A 20439-nucleotide genomic window follows, 5' to 3' on the forward strand; every position below is an offset into this window, starting at 1 on the left:
TCACACTGCTGCCCTTACAGCTCCCCGGAGTATCCTCAGGATGCTCCAGGCTTTGCTGTAATCACTGGTGATTGTAGGCCTGTCCCCGTGTGATGTCACAAGACGGGGCTTGGCCTGCACCAGAGCCCGCAAATAATGTTATATATATCAAAATGGCTCTTGGCAGAAAAAAGATTCCCCACCCCTGCACTAAATGATTTTTGCACACAATTTATTGAGCATTCTTTAGAAAAGCAATTCCATAATTACTATACAGACGTTCTATCTGCCAACTCACATTACACAATATTTTTGATAAAGAGCTTTCCATTAAAATAGTATGTTACACACCTAGTGATTATTGCAAGATCTTATCTAATATGGGGCATTGTGAATAAGCATTACTCACATCTTTGGAAAATAACTTTTGAATTGATACATGACCCAATGTGTGTATACCATTCTCAGAGACACCCTACAGATGAGCAGGTACATCTATTGATGACCACTTAGAGAGTTGCCCACAGCCCTCTGACAACAAGTAATATTCTTTTTTAAGTTTTTTTATTACACATTATACACCAATAGGTAAATATGCTGGACTGGAATAAATTGTGTAGTCCAGCACTCCTTAGTGTGGATATAGGGCACTGTTTCACCTTTTGAGCATTGCAAATAGCGAATATAGCAGATTTAGAGACCTTTGTGGCTATTTGGCCTCCCAACACTAACATAGTACATGAGGAGAGTAAACCATTTGGTATATGTTAAATCCTCTATCATTATTGCTCTGTACTTTTTCTATTCCCAAATTATACATATTGACGTCCTGGTAAGTTTTGTGATGCAGACCATGCACCACTGTGTACTTTGATGTCCTCCTGAAGGTATATCCACCTTAAATAATGTTGCAATTTTTTGTCTAACAATTCAGCATTTGTGATTGCGAGACGTACAGCTAAATGATATTGATTTAGAAGATTGAGTTGGCATTGAATTGTAATTGACCATTCCTCTTATTTACTTACATCATCAATAACTTTGGTCACTCTCTACATGTGTGTTTGACACAAAGCTACAGGTCTGTAACAGGTCTATTGCAAAAAGACATGCTCTCCCTTATAGGCCCTGCATGCTGTGCACACCATTACCTAGACTACTCATGTGCATATTGGGCTTCTCATCATAAACACTAATGATTCTTAATGCAAGTACCATTTTACCTCCACTTGTGGGGCATCCACCTCTATAGAGCCACAAAGCACCCAGGGAGCCTAAACTTGCATACACATAGGTGTGCATTACGGGTATTCACCTTGACAGATTAATGCATCCAAAGCTAATCTGAAAACACAATTACAAAGCCATAAAGGTCTCATGATAATATGTAGGATGGATCCTAGAATACTGAGTGACTGATAGACACTTTTGGGGGTTAGTGGAAAGTTTATCCACAGGAATCTGACTGACTTCAAAAGAAAAGAAAACCTTGCTATGGATTATTTATTATACGTTTATATACAATACAATCTTAATAACCTACTAATTTCAGCCCCCAAATGATATTTCTGCATAGCATATCTCCTAACATAGGAATGAATCTACATCAGGACTAGCGAACATGGTGGTAACATTGTGGTGTACATGATATGTCCATGTTGGACGTGGTCATTTCCCTTCTGCAATATTTAGTAAAAATGTGCTGTGCTTTTCATCCATGACTTCATATATACAGTTTTCTTACTTTTATTGCCCTGGTATATGGCACCAAGCTGCTATATAAATGGAAATAACTGAACCTAATGCATAGGATACAACTGCCAGTACAATTAATAGAAATAAATCTGGCTCATCACAAAACCAGAAACAAAAAACAAAAACAATTGTATTTAATAATATTTGCAGGAGGGCATAAGGTAATACATTAAATTCAACTGACAGTGGAAGATCCCATTAATATGATGACCTGGAATAACGTCTTAAAATTCAATTACTACGATTATAATCATTAGCAACAACAACAATAATTTATCAATTAGACTACCACATCTGTTGGAGGCAGTCATGTAATTTCTATGACAATACAAAAATATTTCTCCCTGGCCAATGCTGAATAGAACACTGCGAAATAATCTGCACATCTGTTTATGACATCGTTCACGAGTAGCTACAACTGCGAGTTCTACACAAAAGACCCTGCACGTTTATGTTCCAAACTATCTGCCGTGCGCTGATTGCTGCTGACAACCTTTCAACAATTCCTCAGTATACAAATACATCCATGGAAACTAACTACTCGGTTTACTCTAAACCTCTACAGCAAGCTACCCCAAAACAAAACTATTTCAATGCTCAAAATTAAAATCAAATGTGATGGAATCCTTTTCCAAAGTTTTGTATTTAGCCATGTTTTCTGTATTTTGGAAAATTATTTCAAGTGATTTTTTTTTTCAAGTAAAAGAAAACTGATTGTCTTAAGGCAAATTTAGAGGCATATGGACTATTACATGATGGAAATAATATAGACATGGCCTATGAGATAATGTATGTTATTTATCAACAGGAATTCATAATAATATGACTATAATATTCACAGACATTTATACACATATTAGTATCACATGGGTATTATAAATGTATAAAACACAATCCACAACCTCAGGACTTTTTCTTAAAATGTAGGATATCACATATTAGTTGACAGTAAATGTTATTTAGACTATGGATCTCAAACTGGCCACTGGATAGGAACAAACAATATACAAAATCTTACAGCTGTGTTTTTATTTTGAAATGTAAATGCCTCTTGGGAAGCAGGACCAAAACAGATAAAAATAATCTAATACTTTATTGTATAGACCATGCACATCTACAGGTCAAATTATCTGCCAATCAGACTGCACAGACTACACGTATATAATTATATACAGTTATATATAGTACAGTTCTGCCGCTTCCTAAACGGGAATCACACTAAAGTATGTTTGCATTTCCAAGGTGGCATCAGTGAGCAGTGTCAGAGTTAGGCACCTGATTTGTACACACAATATATTCATATTCTGTATATTTGTAAAGGGAATCACCAGATTTACAATTCAAACACTCAGATCTATATTAATGAAAACAGCTTTGTGTGTTCTTACCATTTTGGCATCTGAATGCATTGGAGGGACTTGAGGTGAGGCACAAGGGTTGCTTAGGTTGGGACCCTGCATCCCCATGATATTGGAGTTCATTGACATCTGTCTTTCCATCTGTGTGGGATATGAGAAACAATGTGACATACACCCACTGAAACCATATTAAGACAGCCTGTGGTACACATGCGCTTATCCAGACTAGGTTATCTTCCCTTTAAATAAAAACACATGAAAAATGCATAGAGCATTTTACACCAGCAGATTCGTAAACTAGCTATCGCCTGCCAAGTCCTAGGCATCCGGCATCACAAGCAAAAGTACATGTCACTAACTAATTATACTCCTACCTCCTTTGAAGCATATGATATTGCACAGTACATGCAATACACAATTTTCAATAGCAAATATAAAATAAAGGGGGGGACATGGAGGATGCAGAGGGATCAAGAAGAAAACAGATTAGGAGAGTAAATTGGGGCACAATGGCAAATTTGGAAACACAACCTGATTGATGATGAGACGGGCCTGTAAGTGTTCATGCTTAGGCTGTAGGGCCAGATGTATATGTACGCCCTTGCTAAGGGATAAACTAATGTGCAGAGGCGTATTTTCCTATATGGCCAGGATGGCACTCGCTAGGGGCGCCGGCCAGTGGGAGGGGGGGGGGCACCGGCCGCGCATGGCAGTGCCACCCGTTGCCAGTTCTGTCTTTCAAAAGTCTGTGCTGCGGCTGATCTCTCAGTGCTGGATGATGTGGGAGGGGGGTTTGATCTCCACTCGTACAGCCACCACTGTGTGTGAAATAACTGCCATCGGGGGGGAGGGGAGACACTCGGATCCCTAGATGCACCCTTGCTAGTATTCAGTCTCCTCAACTACCTGAAAGTTAGGAAACATCACTGCCCAGGCACTATTAGAGTTATATGCGTGATTTGTAACAAGATTTCATTTAAGATCAGTTTCTTAACAAACATAATAGTACTGTACCATTGAAATGCCCTTCTGATTTGTTAAACTGGTGATGTATAAAGAATGGCAAATATTCTTTTCTGTACACTCTTATAGATTCTATTTTATTTGCATGGATACTACTTAACAAAATGGGTGCAGGGAAAATCTGTATTTTCTGTGAGGGCATAATTTGAGGAAGTAGGAGAGAGTATTTGAGCATCCATAATTGTAGATACAGTTTAGGGAAGCAGCATACAGTGGTTCCTTATGGTGGCCACTAGCAACAGACCATAAATCTCTCCCTATTTTATCTAAAGGTTGCTGTGAGCGGGAACCGGGGCAGCAGGAAAGCAGGAACCCAGCCCAGAGGTCATCATGAGTGGGTACAGGAGGAGCAGGAAAGCGGAAGTACAGGGCACAGGTCACTGTGGGGCCTAGTAATCAAGTAATATTTGCTTGATATTCCCCGAACACAACCCCCCGAATGTACAATGGAGGGACTGCAATCTGCTGCTGTCACTCCGTTTCTGACAGCAGATGCAGCCCCCATAGTATTCCAAGGAGTTTACCAAGGAGTTTGGCATCAATAGGTAACACAATCTCCATATGGCATTATTCTGTAGTATCCTGCGGGCTACTAATGCGCAATTATTACCAGGAGAGAGTTCCTCCTGAACTGTCCCCAGCAATGGCCGCCACACATGCCCTGGCTCACGATATACACAGGAAATTAATGCTTTTGCAATCAATTAACTTCTCTACACATCACTAGGACGAGCACCTTTTCGGTGCCCCTCTCCCTGTATGTGATTTTAAGTACATGAAGGCGAATGTTAATTTTTTATTGCCGCGGATAGCAGCGATTAGAAATTCTAATTATCGGGTTTACAACCTGATGATTAGTAAATATGCCCCTGTGAGTGGGTACAGGGGAGCAGGGAAGGAAAACAGGGCAGAGGTGATCCCGGTTTTCTCCAGCATAAACACTGCTGTGTAACTGCTGAGGCAGCCAAACACTTTTTACATATATAAACGGTGAGTTGATTACTCAGGAATATACAGCACACTTGCCGACATTCCAGCAATCCCCTCTGGAATGGGGGCAGCATGGCCGGCATAACTGGGGGAGTGGCCGGAGACATTACCCGGAATTAGGGGTGGAACTTTTGACGGCCAACCAGGAGACTTGCCCGAGTTTTCGAGTGGCCCAGGAGCACCACCTCCTGCCATTCCGGGAGACAAAGCAAATATGATATAAAGTAGATGTTTTTTCTTTTCCACAGATGCTGTGAGCTGTGCTGAAATATTTTGTCAACCAAGTCTGATAATAATCTGATCGGAAACAATAAAATCATGTTGGCAAATCTTAGCATGGCTCTAACAGGCCCAGGTGATACCGGAGGTGAGCCACTTGCTCAGCCAAGTGTGTGGCCATATCTATCACTGCTATTTGCACTTGGGACAAATGGCAGGATAGGCACACATGTGGCCACCCTAAATCATGATCCATGTGACTTAACAGAATTAATTTCTTCTGATTTTGGGCTCTATTCATCATCACTTAATTTCTACAAAAGCAGGTGACAATGAACTTTTTCAACTGCAACTGTAGAAATTAAGTTATGGGGTCATTCATCAAAAGGGTAAAGCAGGAGATATCACAGATATCCCCTACTTACCTTTCTCTCCCGGAATGTCCTGCTGTGTCCATACACTAGTGTGGGGACAGAATTCATTCAGCTCTGAAAATACAATATTTACGGAGCTCGACTGCAGGAGCATTCGCCATCTTCAGATGGCATTTGCTCCCGCAACCCGCTCCTTCCCTATGAGGAGTCCCAGATTGTGAAGAGGGATCCTTTCAGATCCCTCCGCCCCTGTCCGTCTCCTTCTGCCGGATGCCAGAGCTTTTGTGCGCATGCGTGACCTGTAGGTCACGCATGTGCACTAGTTTCAGCGCTTCTGGGAGACAGCTGATTTTCGGATCAGCTGTCTCCGCGTGGAGCAATGATGACTTGCTCCGGTGCTTGCATCGAGTTAGTATGGTTATTATCGGGCTCCATTCGGACCCCGATAATTAACATAATGTATAGACCCCATAGTGTTCTCCATAAACAATAGCCCCGAAACAAGGGGCAAAAAAACTGAACCCTTGTTGCCACATTTGTAAACCTGGACAAGCCATAGACATTTAAAAACAATTTCACGGAACCTCTCAATCTTTAGCTGAAACATTAACACATACACACTTTACATTGCAACTTAACATGAACACAGTATATGTGTTATCCAAACTTCATACCACCAACTGCAGCTCCCCATCTGTAGAACACTCTGCCCCTCTGTATCTGACAATCCACAACATGTAACATATCCAAAGTTCCATATAGATACATCTCTGCAAAGAAATCCGATCCTTTCATTCATAAGACCAGCCACTCTCACTACCATAGGTATCAAGTGCTCTACCTAGATTGTAAGCTCATTTGGACAAGGCTACCTTTTAAAATTCTATTTTATTTTTAATACTCAGTTTTGCCTCAAATTCAATATATAGGGTATAGATTTATCAACATTGTCAAAGTTTACAATATATGTAAAAAGACAGGGAGAGAATTTAGTATTCTGCATAAACAAAATATACATTTCTATAGAATATTGCAGATTTAAAAGCATGTAAATATATGCCATTTCCCCAAGGATGAAAATGGTATATGGTCTGCAAAGTAATCAGAATGTGAAGGTTTGTGATACATCTGAGCATTAGAGACGGGTAAGTGCTGCCAGCATGTTACTAGATGGAAGTCTCTAGGGCAAGTGGAGAAGATCATATTACTGGTCTCCTTGGCTTGTTAAAGTGACAAGTAGTCTGATTTTTTGTTGCCGTATTTATCAAACATAGGCAACAACACGGCAAGGAGAAATACATTAACTATTATGGGTGGACGACTATGGTGCTAAATGCTTGTAAATGTTCAGTCCCTTTTATCTTGTGCTCTCAGCTGTTACAGATGAGGACGCTGCCACGTCTTTGTGCTATCCTATATCTACTTCTTAACCTTTGGTGGGGTTTTTGCAGTCATGGTACGAGATTACATAATCTGGGTGTTGGAGAATTGTCATGCCCTGTGAATCAGACGTGTCACTAGTGGGAGACACATCTGCATTGTGGAATCTGATAGCCCCAACAGAGGTCATCTTAGTGATGATCTTCTTTGTGGTTTTTAGAAAAGAAAATCCTAACGTTTTTTCTAAGTGCAAAAAAAGCAGAGAAGAGGAGAAAGCTGGAAATCAGGGTTCTCTCAGATTACCACATGTTTCCCTTTCCAGTCACATTCCAAAAAAGATCTTTATACCACAAAAGGTTATTACTTAAAATTGACCAGACAAAGGATGGTTCCGTGTTAATCGGTAAAATGAACACAGGACACGATATATGTGTTCATTAAAACATGATAACATACAAGCTGTTGTTGTAGGACGTAGCACGTAAACTGAAATCTAACATGAGAAATGCTTTTCCTTATGTCTATGTTTTGTATATATGATATTAGCGTGGTTATAATTTGTAACTTGGTAAATTCAGTGATAGAACAAGGAAAGAGCATGTAGCTGTTAGGAACAGTGCAAATGTTAAAGAGAACTGCGTTGACAGGTCTGAAATGTACCCATACAGGACTATCATATTAGTATTCGATTTACTGGTTCCTTACCCTTTGTGGGGTACAATTTGCCTCATTTCTATACCCTGACAGTCTATTCAATAACATAGATGGCTAGATAACTAAATTATAGCTTAAGTTGTATACTAGGTATGGCCATCTATTGATGGTTAACCACGATGGCTAATGGGTTTGCCATTGTTGATGGAGATCAAATGGTTCTCCATCATCGATGGCAAGGAGCCCAGTGATGGTTTCGGGTTTTTCTACCTGGCGCTGGGATAGTGAGCATAGCTCTGCACCCACCCCGACATGACCTGTGAAGCCCCGCCTCCAACTCTAATTGGTGCATTGCCTGGCGAGTAAGAGAGCAAGGATGACCAATGGTGGGTGAAACCATCATTTGTTCCTCATCAATGGTTTCATAGAATTGAGGTTAAATATTAATGGTACCATTGACGATTAGCCCACCAATAGCCATCCCTATTACCAACAGGGGTGCCAAGAAGGGTGTACTGATTACCGGTGCTTGTTGGAGAGACCAGGCAGGGTCATGCACATGAAAAGGGGGGGCATTGCCTTGTGCCAACGAGACCACGCCCCCCTGATGTGTGCCATTTTTCTCTGTTAATTTGGGGTCTCCCCCTCGGATGGTGTCACCCGACACAGCCCACACAAGCCTAGTGATGCCACTGAGTATGGAAGCTACTATAAATCTTGGATCAACTTGTAACTTTAGTGGGCATATTTATTAATTATCGGGGTTTAGACCCGATAATTGTAATTTCGTATCCCTGCTATTCGCGGCAATGTAAAATATTTACCACCCGATTGTACCAAAAATCACATGCAGGGACAGGGTATCTGAAGAAAGCCAGTCCCTGCAATGTCTTAGTAGTGAAGTGATCGCATTCACAGTCACTTCACTACTATATTGTGACCTTCGGCGCGCTATTGCACATGAGCGGTCCCACTGCCAGAGGAACCCTCTCCCAGTAAATTTGCAAAGGGTAGCACATAGGCTACAGTGGCTAACGCCATCTTCAGATGGTGGTAGCCGCCATGGCCAAATCTTGGTAAAGCTTGGTAAATCTGACAGGTTTGCAGCCCTCATAGAAACTTATGGTTGCTGTAGCTGCTGTTGGAAATGGAGGGACCGTACTAGTTACTGATGTAGCCAGCCTCATCTTTGCCGCGATGCGCTCGCACATGCGCATGTATCACAGCAAAGTGCAGCAATCACCAGGCTGTGAGCACTCGCAGCCGGCGAATACCCATTTGAAGTCTATGGTGCGCGCGTGCATATGTGCGCGCATGCCATAGACACGGGCACGCTAGTCACGCTATTTATGCCGCGATGCGCTTGCATTGCGGGATAGATAAGTGTGGCTACATTTGTACCTGCTGCGGCCCCTCCATGGTACATTAAGGGGATACTTAATATTTGCGGAAATACCCTGACAACGTGTGTTTTTGGGGAAATGATATTTGATAAAATGCTGCGAGAATTTGAGTGTTTATTTGATCTGCAGAATGATCTGCACAGTGATCTGCACAGTGATCTGCACAGTGATCTGCAGAGTGATCTGCAGAGTGATCTGCACAGTGATCTGCAGAGTGATCTGCACAGTGAGTAACCAGCATCTGCCTATCTTTTTTTATTCATTACAACTCAGCATCTGTTTACTATATAACAACTCAGATTCTCTTTTTTACATATCTGCTTCTTTGTATTTATCATAGTTCTGCATCTCTTTATTTATCACAGCTCTACATCTCTACAATAGCTCTGCAACTCTATCACAGATCTGCATCTCTATATTACAGCTCTGCATTATTTTATTACAGTTCTGCATCTCTTTATCACAGTTCCGCATCTCTTCATTACAGTTCTGCATCTCTTTATTACAGTTCCGCATCTCTTTATTACAGTTCTGTATCTCTTTATCACAGTTCCGCATCTCTTTATCACAGTTCCGCATCTCTTCATTACAGTTCTGCATCTCTTTAATTATTACAGCTCTGCATCTCTTTATCACAGTTCCACATCTCTTTATCACAGCTCTACATCTCTACAATAGCTCTGCAACTCTATCACAGATCTGCATCTCTATATTACAGCTCTGCATTATTTTATTACAGTTCTGCATCTCTTTATCACAGTTCCGCATCTCTTTATCACAGCTCTACATCTCTACAATAGCTCTGCAACTCTATCACAGATCTGCATCTCTATATTACAGCTCTGCATTATTTTATTACAGTTCTGCATCTCTTTATCACAGTTCCGCATCTCATTACAGTTCTGCATCTTTTTATTACAGTTCCGCATCTCTTTATTACAGTTCCGCATCTCTTTATCACAGTTCCGCATCTCTTCATCACAGTTCTGCATCTCTTTATCACAGTTCCACATCTCTTCATTACAGTTCCGCATCTCTTTATCACAGTTCCGCATCTCTTCATTACAGTTCTGAATCTCTTTATCACAGTTCCGCATCTCTTCATTACAGTTCCGCATCTCTTCATTACAGTTCTGCATCTCTTTATTACAGTTCTGCATCTCTTTATCACAGTTCCGCATCTCTTTATCACAGTTCCGCATCTCTTCATTACAGTTCTGCATCTCTTTAATTATTACAGCTCTGCATCTCTTTATCACAGCTCTGCATTTTTATCACCGCTAGACTTCGCTAACTGTAGAGCTGATTGGCTCAGGCTATGTGGACTGGTCAGTGAGTCAGGAGCCAGAGCCAATCAGCGGCCACTCTGGCTTCCGGCTCCTGACTCACTGATCAGTCGGAAGCTGGATAACGCTGTATGTGGTCACACACATACAGCGCTAACCTTAGTAAATGGACAAATCACACAGAGCTGTATCACTCCGTCCGTGGCTTCACACGTCACGGGGTGTTACATCTTATGTACAATGATTTCTAATGCTGCGCCATTCATCACTATGTAGTGTAGTAGGCAGTACTAGATAACATTACTATTAAATGTAAAAACAAAATATTACCCATACTTAAACATGTGTTATAATACTGTTGATAAACACTAGCCAAAAGGAGTGAAGTTGAGTAAGCATTAACAAGAATGCCTCAGTCTTCCAACTTTGCTGTATACAATTATTTAAGCATGTTTTCCAAAATCTAATTTTAAAGAGGTATCTAATTTTATAGATTGTAATCTAATTTTATAGATGGTAATCTAATTTAAAATGAGTGGGCTAAACCTAGCAGGGGGTTTACAGCATTCCTGCCATGATTTTAAGAATCTTTAAAAACATTAACATAACAGGTGGAAAACATATTAGTTCAGTTTGAGGTGATCTGTACAATTAAGAGGTCTCTGTTTTTAAAGTACAGTACAGTGTATATATAAATAACAGTTTAATGTTGCTTATAAAAGAAAACAAAACAGAGAAATTAAATAAGGAGTCTGAAATAAGTGATGGAATGATAAGTAGCTAAACTTGTCCAGCATCAAATCTGTCTCCTCCCCTTGCTGACAGCTGACTTGTAAGACACTGGGCCTGATTTTTGTGGCCTCCTGGCCGCTCGCTAAGCTGTGGGTGACCATCCACAGCTTTTGCGAGCTGCCAGGTGATGGTCGCGATGGCCGCGACCATCGGGGCTTGCGACGAGACCCTTGTGGTAGGGTCTCGTCCGTCGCAAGCCCCAGAGAGCTTCCTGCTCTAACAGAGCAGGAAGCTCTCCACTGACATCACATCACATTCCTTCGGGAACACCTCCGTTTGTGTAGCCACCCCTCCCTCCCTGCCTACAAAATGGGGCGAGCTGTCTATCAACATCGACAGCCGCCCCTTTTGTAGTGAGTCCCGGAGCGAGAGAATATCTCTCTCGCTCCGGGGCTTGCACATGCGCACGACGCGCGCCTCGCGTGCGCAGTACCCCACCATCGACCCGCTTGCGAGCGATGTGTGCTCGCGAGTGGGTCTGAATCAGGCCCACTGTACACTAGGTGAGGGTAGGGATGGACATCGATAGCTGATGGTTAGTACTCATCGATGTTTACGATTCGTTTGAAGTAATTTTTGCATCGAATACCGGAAATTCGATGGCTGCCAGCCATTTCCGATGCCCATCCGATGGTTGGCTGTAGAGGGGGAGCACACACAGCTGTTCTGCATAGCAGAGCAGCGGGTGTGCAGCAGGAGAATAGATAACGGACGCATGCACTCTGCATCAATTCTCAGTGTAGGGGGAGCCTGGGGGCAGCCCAGCATCTCGAGAAGAGTGCTGGGCATGCCCCCACCGTGATGTGGATGAGGGTACTAAAAGGCTCCACCTCCTTTCACGCAGGCTCCATCCCCTTTTCTGACGGTAGTATAACCATTGCGATCCTTATACTATCAAATATATGCGATGGCTAGTTGCCACCACATCGTATTATTTGATGTCACAAACCTGGCAACCATTCGATGCCGGACTCCCAATGTCCATCCCTAGGTGAAGGTGTATTATGGTTGAATAAATGACAGGGGGAGGGGCCATGCACAGGAGTCATTAGGGTGATAGCACACCTACCAGCATAAAACGATGCAGGCGTTCAAATCTGTGTGTCACATGACCCTGTTTCACGGGGATGCTATAAAACCGCCCAAAAGTGACACTAGCACTTCCATTGTATTAAACCACCCCCGGTCTGTCCCTACAACCAAAATTTGCATACCATGCACACTATGGGTCTGATTCTGAGATTTACGCTATTGCATTCGGAATGCAATTGCGAAAATCTTCTAATGTCTGCCAAAGCTTACCAGAGCGTAGGGACACCCACTGCTGCTTTCTCATCTATCTGACCATGTGCAAGAATGTATACATCGAAAATCAATGCAGATCAGGCAGCCACTCGGTTTCTGAGTGCAGTCTGACCTGCTTCAAACACTACATCTCTCCTGACACGCTGAGAGCTCTCATGCTGCCAAGGAGTTCGTAATGGCTAATTTATGCACGGTAATGAAACACGGTTTTAGTGATCCCAACACGCCTGCATTTGTCTAGCCACCCCGTTATCTCCCCCAAACACTGACTACCGAGGGGCAAACACTGGATTTTTACAGGGGGATTTCCACACACACATATATACTGTGTATATATATGTACACACATACATATGTCACACATAACTTACACACACATACTGTATGTCACACATACATTACACACACTGACCTTGCAATAGCTGCGGGTTTTTAGACCTACTGTATAAGGATTGAACCTGGCAGGCTGGCACCATGTCATTAGGCCCCTCCCCCTAGTGACAAAATGCTGCGATTTGCAGGTCAATCTGGAGGGGGCGGAATGATGCGATTCTAATGGAATCACGTCATATTGGCTCTGCCTGCTCCTGATTGACCCGTGAATCGCGGCATTTTACCACGAGGGGTGAAGCTTAAGTAGATGGTGCCTGCTCTCCAGTCAGTCAGGGGGGTTTCTCGGTACTCAGAAACCCCCCCTGCGTGCACTAGTGCTACCTGTCACTCACTTTGCAAGTGAATCCTTTGTGCGAACATAATCGCAAACCAATCACTGGTGCTCAGTGCCGCGTAGACGTATGTGCGATTTCTAAAAATCGCTCGATCTGTGTAAATGTCGACATTGCGTAAATCTAGGAATCAGACCCTATGACTGGTGATAGCGACACTTAGGACCTGATTCAGAGCCGGACGCTATTTGCGGTCGTTCGTTCTGAAAAAAGGGGTGGCTATTCAAATGAACCGTTCGCTCTTTGCGGTCTGTTCACGCCTCTATGTCTGAACGAGCGAACAAAACTTGCGGTCGTTTTTTTTGGAAACTACGCCCCCTGGCTGCTCGCATCCTACGTCATGTCCGCTATTTATTAGATTAATCGAGTACATCGACCAGCGTATGAACTGCTCGCTATTCTTGTGGTTGGTTTTTCCTACCGCAATCTTGCGAGCAGTTCTAACTATAAAATAACCCAGTGACGTGGTCAATGACGCTGCTTTATTAATTATGCACACCCATAAAACGCCCATTTTGACCTGTAAGCACGTCTGCGTTCTGATCTCCACTCCCCGTTTTCAAGCACCTTCCCCTGTTACCACCCACATACGCCTACTCCTGTCACTCAAAATAGCAGGCATTCGCTATTTAGCGAACAAACGATATTCGGCTGCACTGACTGGTTCGCGCATGCGTATTACGATCCGTACGCATGAGCAGTTGGGCAAACATCGCTCGGAACGAGCGAGCGGCCGCTTATGAGCGGCTCTGAATCAGGCCCTTAATTCACTGCTACTTTGTGAACAGAACTTGCCTCCCAAATAAAGTGGGCCAGTTGGAGTTATATAGCACGATTAGTTGTCTGGTGGTGTTATTCAGTAACTGGTTTGCATTCAGTTCCAGGTACATACTTAGAAGGTTACCCATTGTTTAGAAACCTTCCCCCCCTGCACTTGGACAAGTACTAATTGTGCTGTTTGGTAGTTATGGTCATCAGTAACCCGTGGCTCGTAACCATTTATATATTTGTTCTGATAGCAATAGATTTTCATTTAGATGTATAGGGGGAGATTTATCAAAGCTTTCAGAGACATAGGCCCTCATTCAGAGCCGTACGCTCTGAGCAGAGCGCACGCTCTGAATGAGGGCCGGGCTCCATTTTCATGGAGCGTCCTCCTGGACGCTCGTATAGCTGTGGGTCACCACCCACAGGCTATACGAGCGTGCATTGTGATGGTCGCGATGGTCGAGACCATCGCGACCATCGAATTTGCGAGCCGGAGCATGCGGTTGAGGTTTTCAACCGCAAGCTCCGGAGTGATTTTGGCTCTATCACTAGTGATGTCAGTGGGCCGGCTTCTGACGGGAGGCGTTCCCGTGGGAACGCCCCAGTCAGGGAGGCACGCCCCCGGCACGCCCACCAAAGGGGGCGTGCTGTCAATCAACATTGACAGCACGCCCCCTTTGATCGGACACAACGAGCGAAGGACTTTCCTTCGCTTGTCGCGTCTGGCGCATGCGCACGACGGAGCTCCCTCCGTCGTGCGCATGCTCAGTCCATAACATCGACCCACTTGCGAGCGGACAGCCGCTCGCGAGTGGGTCTGAATCAGGCCCATAAAGTGTAAAGAGATAAAGTACCAACCAACCAGCTTCTCGACGTAATTTTTTTTAAATAGTCTGTAACATGATAGTTAGAAGCTGATTGGTTAGTACTTTATCTGTCTCCACCGGCGGTCCCTGCAGCAAGAGTACTGGTGGTCGTCTGGCGGCCCGTACACACTGCCAGATGCGCCAACATATCTGCAGATATATCGTCCATCTGCTGTGCTGCAGAGCAGATGCGATATATCTGTGAACTACGTCATTCACAGACATATGGGAGGTTCACACCCACCGACACGGTTACGATATATCGGCAGTTTGATGGAATGGTCGCCCACTGTGCTTAAGATTTTTGAAATACACTGATAGTCTTAGGGGTCAATCCAATTAGGTGCGAAGAGTGCGATGTGCTGTTGCAACAACATTTAAACGCCGCAACAGCACCGCATCTCGCACCCTTCGCTATCCGACCCGAGTCTAGATTAACATAAATTTGTTTGGAGCCCCCTATGTAGCTGCGAGCAATATTAGGCAGATACGGGCTGCCGTAAAGTGCGGCCACTGCCGCGATGACTCGCACCAAATAGGATTGACCCCTTAATTTTTTTAGTAGATAACATCTTACACTAAGTAGCAGGGACGTGCAGTCAGGGTAGGCAGGGATAGGCAAGGCCTCCCCTGTAATACTCCCTTCCCTATCATACTCCCTGTAATGCTCCAGAGTTTTGATACAAAAACTGTTTTTATACAGGTGTGTCTCCCCAGCCATTGACCTGACCGCACGTCACTGCTAAGTAGATAAGCAACACCTTGACCCAACTGTGCTTGTCAATTACAGTAAAATTATTTGACTACAAAAAAGTTATTTTGCAGACTTATTGCTCACTTTACTTTTCCACATTGTTCCAGAAATCAAGCATTTGGAAAACACCCTATAAATCTAGGCACACACCTGAAAGATCCACATTTTTCCATATTTTTTTGTCTGACAGCTGAAACGATCCAGAAAACATATGAGTTCCTGTATAACTTCTTGAGGTGATGTTTTTTACACATAGTTTGTCGGATGACGTCTGTACACACTGCATTTGCCACATGACATCGGCTTGTTGGCTCCGGGTGCTGTGTACACAGTGTGCAATTATCGGACTGACCTGAGAATTGGTTGACCCAATAATGGCACAGTATGTACCTAGCATAAGAATCCTGTGTTTGCCCATGAGATATGTATAAATAAATCGTTTCTAGCACAGGCAATAGCTGGTAACGTCACACAAATTTGATAAAGGATTCAAGCTATGGGACATCTCTCATTGTTTGTGATGGATGAGGAAAGACGTGATCTATCAGCTTTACTTTCTTTTTACAAAACTCTCCCAGACAATGGTCAGGGAATGTTAGTCACAATTAAGTACCTGATTGCACATCCACAGCTGCACAAGATTCAATAGCACTCTGTGAAGCACGTGCAGGTGTTTACCCTATGGATTGGCAAATATTGGAGATTTGCATTTCAGAGGATAAGGACAAAACCCAAATCATGCAACTATCCCCCCAATTATAAGAAGGTCATATGTTTCGCTCATTAACAACAAACAAATAAACATTCTGGTGGTATAATAACAAAGCTACATTGGTAGCTTCTCTCTAAAAGCCTATGTTGTTCTACTGGGGATCTGGGAATGATGGGGGTATCACACCTGGAAACCCTGGAGAGTACTTACTGCAATTATAATCCTTGTGGCCTCATCTACTATATAAGACAATTTCCTTAAATGTGCCTCCACATAATGATAGAGCAATATAAAATTCCCGCAGATACCCTACCCAATATAAACATTATTCTTGACTAACAGTAATTGATGCTTAAATCGGGGCAGGTGGGATGTGTTAATCTGTGTAAACCAGTGTCAAATGAAAGAATCTAATTAGGTTCAAGGGTAACTTTATTGTTGTTTGCACTTGTATGGGAACATATCAGTCCAGACGACTTTATGAAATATGTTCAATGTACCATTATCTTACATATATCATCGTATGTTGATGCAAACTGTGCTGTTTCTGCACTAATTCGGGTATTACAATCAGCTGTGTCCCAAACCTGAACCTTGGAGTACAGAAATCACACAAGTTTAGACATGAGTTACCTGTGTTTTGAATTCTTTCCATACACAGAAGTTTACAAGTGAGTGAGTAGCTGAGGGAGATGAAGGGAAAAGTAGACCAATACAGGGAATTGTAGGCCACCTTCCCTGCAGGCAACTCATTCATATTCTGCATGTCCTAAGTGTCACTCTTTCCATAGCTGTCCAGGAATTTTGACATGACTCAGAATGTTATTCCCCCATCTGTACAAAGATATCTATCCAGGATATCTACTTATCTATATAGCAAAATATACAAAGTGAGCACTCAAGGCAGTACAAGAGAGCAACCTAGGGGATTTAGTTATGAGACCAGCGGCCGCGATGCCGCCAGTCTGAAGCCCGACAAGGGATTTAAGAAAGGCGTTGAAATATCGACACCTATCTTAATCCTGACGCTGGAACGCCGAAGGACGCCAGCCCGAACAATGTAAGTCTGGGGGCCCTTAGCATTAGCCTCAGGGGGGTTAAGTTTAGGGAGTGTAGCGGGGTTAGGGTTAGGTTTTTTTGGGGGGAGGTTAGGGTTAGACACTTCCCCGGGAGGGAGGGTTAGGTTTACGGTGCAGTAAGGGGGTTAGGGTTAGGCATCCCCGGGGCGAGGTTAGGATTAGGCACTGGGGGGGGAGGTTAGTGTTAAGCACTGCTAAGGGCGGTTTAGGGTTAGGGGGGGAGAGTGGCAGGCAAAGGGTACTTACCTGCCCTGTCGGGATCTTCTCCCTTCGGGCTGCCGGCGTTGGGATATGAACCGGTGGCTATTTAGCCACCGGGACTTCATAACCATTCACAGCCTAAGTAACACATGAATGAAAATCACTCTGTGAGCTTTGGTGTTAATGAATAATTCCACCTAAAAGCACTTTTAATAGCAGAATCGTGATGACCCCATACCAGGAATTTCTGCAGCTTGTAGTAGAACACAACCTGTCCCACTTCTAACAGTGATATTGACAATACAGAGCTACAACAATATCCTATCAGCACCTGTGTTAGAAACACGCGCTTCAGTTTGAGTTGTTTCCGTAGAACATTGGGGAGAATGAGCGGCTCCAGCAATGAATCCTGCACAGTTGTTATAATTCAGTGTGGAGGGGTACATCACTGGGGTGATCATTCTGGCTCATACTTATTTATGCACAATTCAAATATGGTTCTTCAAAACAACTGTACAGCGTCCGCAGCACAGAACTGGGAATTTTACAATAAAACACACAGACAATACAATATATTCAGACAGTGCAAGGGGAAAAATCAAACAGTGAAATTTCTATACAACTGGGTGACAGTTAATAACAGTAGCATTCATTGTTTGGGAGGGGCAGAGAGAAAGGATAACTGCTGCTGACTGTGAGGGAGGAAGAATTGGAAACAAGGATAGTGTAGAGTGAGGACCCGGGCGATGGAGTGTCCTGCCCATGAGAGCTTACACTCTACGTGAGTGTAGGTAAAACTTGGAGATAAACTGGGGGGACAATTGAAAGCAGGACAAAGGGGATACTTGCCAACTCTCCCGGAACAATCCAAGATTTAGGAGGGCTCTCCTGGCCTCCTGACAGAGTTGGCCAGTCTCCTGGTTATGCAGGCTACCTGACTGGAGAGGGCAGCCGGAAGGTCTGATGACTCAATTCAAATTGAATTGCTTCATCCTAGCCCTGTCCCCACCTAAAAGTGCAGTGAATAGCGGCTTTGAACAGTGGGGAGCGGAATCGGATTGCTGTGTAGCCCCACACTTGGGTCATCGTGGCCCGCCCTGCCATTCTGCAGTTCAAATTTGTGATTCATGGCATTTTGAAAGGGTGGGGGGGGGCCATGATGACGCAAATGGGGTGCTCCTCCAGGACTCTGCAGAGGACACGAGTTAATAGTGTGAAGAGGTGTGGTGGGCTTTGATGAACAGGTGCATTTTCTGGGCATGTTTGAAGCCCTGCAGGCTAGTAGATAGTATTATAGTGAGTTCCAGAGGAGGGAAGCAGCATGAAAAAGTCTTGGATGTAGGTGTGAAAGGAGGTAATTAGCACAGGAACGTGATGACAGTCAGCAGAAGTGCGGAGAGGGAGAGACTGATTGTGGACTGAGTTGAAATATGAGGGGAGGAGCAAATGAGTGTTTTGAAAGTGAGCATGAGGAGCTTATTCTGGGTTCTGTAGGGGAAGGGAAGTGGAGAAAGAAGAGCACCTGCATTGAGCATATAGAAACCAACTTTTTAAAATCATTGGGATGCTCATATTACTCTCTCCCTATATAACTGAAACATGCCATGCAAATACTTAGTTAATGGCTGCATGGCACAGCACCGGTTTCTATCAATGCAACCAAAATGTTAATGGTTCCTCAAAGCTCATAACAAGCCCATGTAAGGTATAAAATCACTGTGCACGGTAACATCTTTCCATCTATACATTATTCTTTAGTAAATTGTAGGAGCAATGCTAGCGTGCTGTAGGAAGCTGTGTGCAATAGGGCTCTTTATCACTGTTCAGTAAAGAAACATACAGTATAGCATTTCTTACTTTCTGTCTTTATCAACTGTATTTTCTTATACATTTCATATGTGCTCAAAATAAATTCATATATACCAATGAATAATTTAGTCACTAGCGACCTAATAGTTTAACAAGTCAAGTTGATTACAATCTAACCGATCGTACACACATACCTGGAAATCGATACCCAGGTATATATGTTGCCAAATAAATCATTATAATCTTAAATCGTTACAAAAAAATATAATAAATCACATATAAATAGTCTGCAAACACAGGGATTAAGGATTAATTCCTAATCTACATGAAAATGATTAGCCAGCATAATACCACACATTTCAAATAGTAACTCAAATGCAAATTCCACAATAAAACAATGTGTAACTGAACATATGGGATTGATATCTGAGTTGGGAGCAAAGCAAAGAAAGAGCAAATCATTTTGTGCCTGGGCAAACCATGTTGCAATGTAAAGGTGCCAATAAATGTAGGGTAAATACTGGCAGCTTTTGCATGTAGCCCACAAATGCTGCACAGCTTTATTTTTTACACTGCAATTTATATTTGAGGTAGGACACACCCCTCCCAAATCTAAATCTCTGCATGTTTTACATCTGCTCCACCTGCAGTGCAGCATGGTTGTGCCAAGGTGCTAATTACTAGCTTCTTTTGCCTAGCTCCCAAATCAGAATCAGACTCATAGGACCTCATTCAGAGTCGGTCGTTGCGGCCGCACGGTCGTAAGGGAAAAGGGGCCGGATATGCAAATGATGCACTCGCAAGTTGCGTCCTTAAGATCGGATCGTTAGCTGGCCGACCAAGGGGAGGATGCGGCCATAAGACAAAAAATACGCCCCCTTCTCGTACGCATTACACGTCATCTCCGGCCATATAAGGATTAATTGGGACCATCGGTAACCATCGGAACTGGCCGTAGAGCTTAAGGTTGACCATACCCTCTCTTAAGCACTACGATCAGGCCAGTG

General features: G+C 43.3%; 1 protein-coding gene across 1 annotated transcript in view; it reads right to left on the reverse strand.

Annotated features, from left to right (window-relative positions):
• The window catches only part of CREB5 (cAMP responsive element binding protein 5), a 566841-nt gene that overhangs the window by 83338 nt on the left and 463064 nt on the right, over window positions 1–20439 (reverse strand). The window contains exon 7 of the mRNA XM_088445420.1: window positions 3123–3233. Within this exon, the coding sequence (XP_088301546.1) occupies window positions 3123–3233 (111 nt within the window). The remainder of the gene's footprint in view (window positions 1–3122; window positions 3234–20439) is intronic.

Source organism: Taudactylus pleione, unplaced genomic scaffold (genome assembly GCF_031769625.1).
Source record: "Taudactylus pleione unplaced genomic scaffold, aTauple2 ptg000380l, whole genome shotgun sequence".
In the NCBI taxonomy this organism is placed as follows: domain Eukaryota; kingdom Metazoa; phylum Chordata; class Amphibia; order Anura; family Myobatrachidae; genus Taudactylus; species Taudactylus pleione.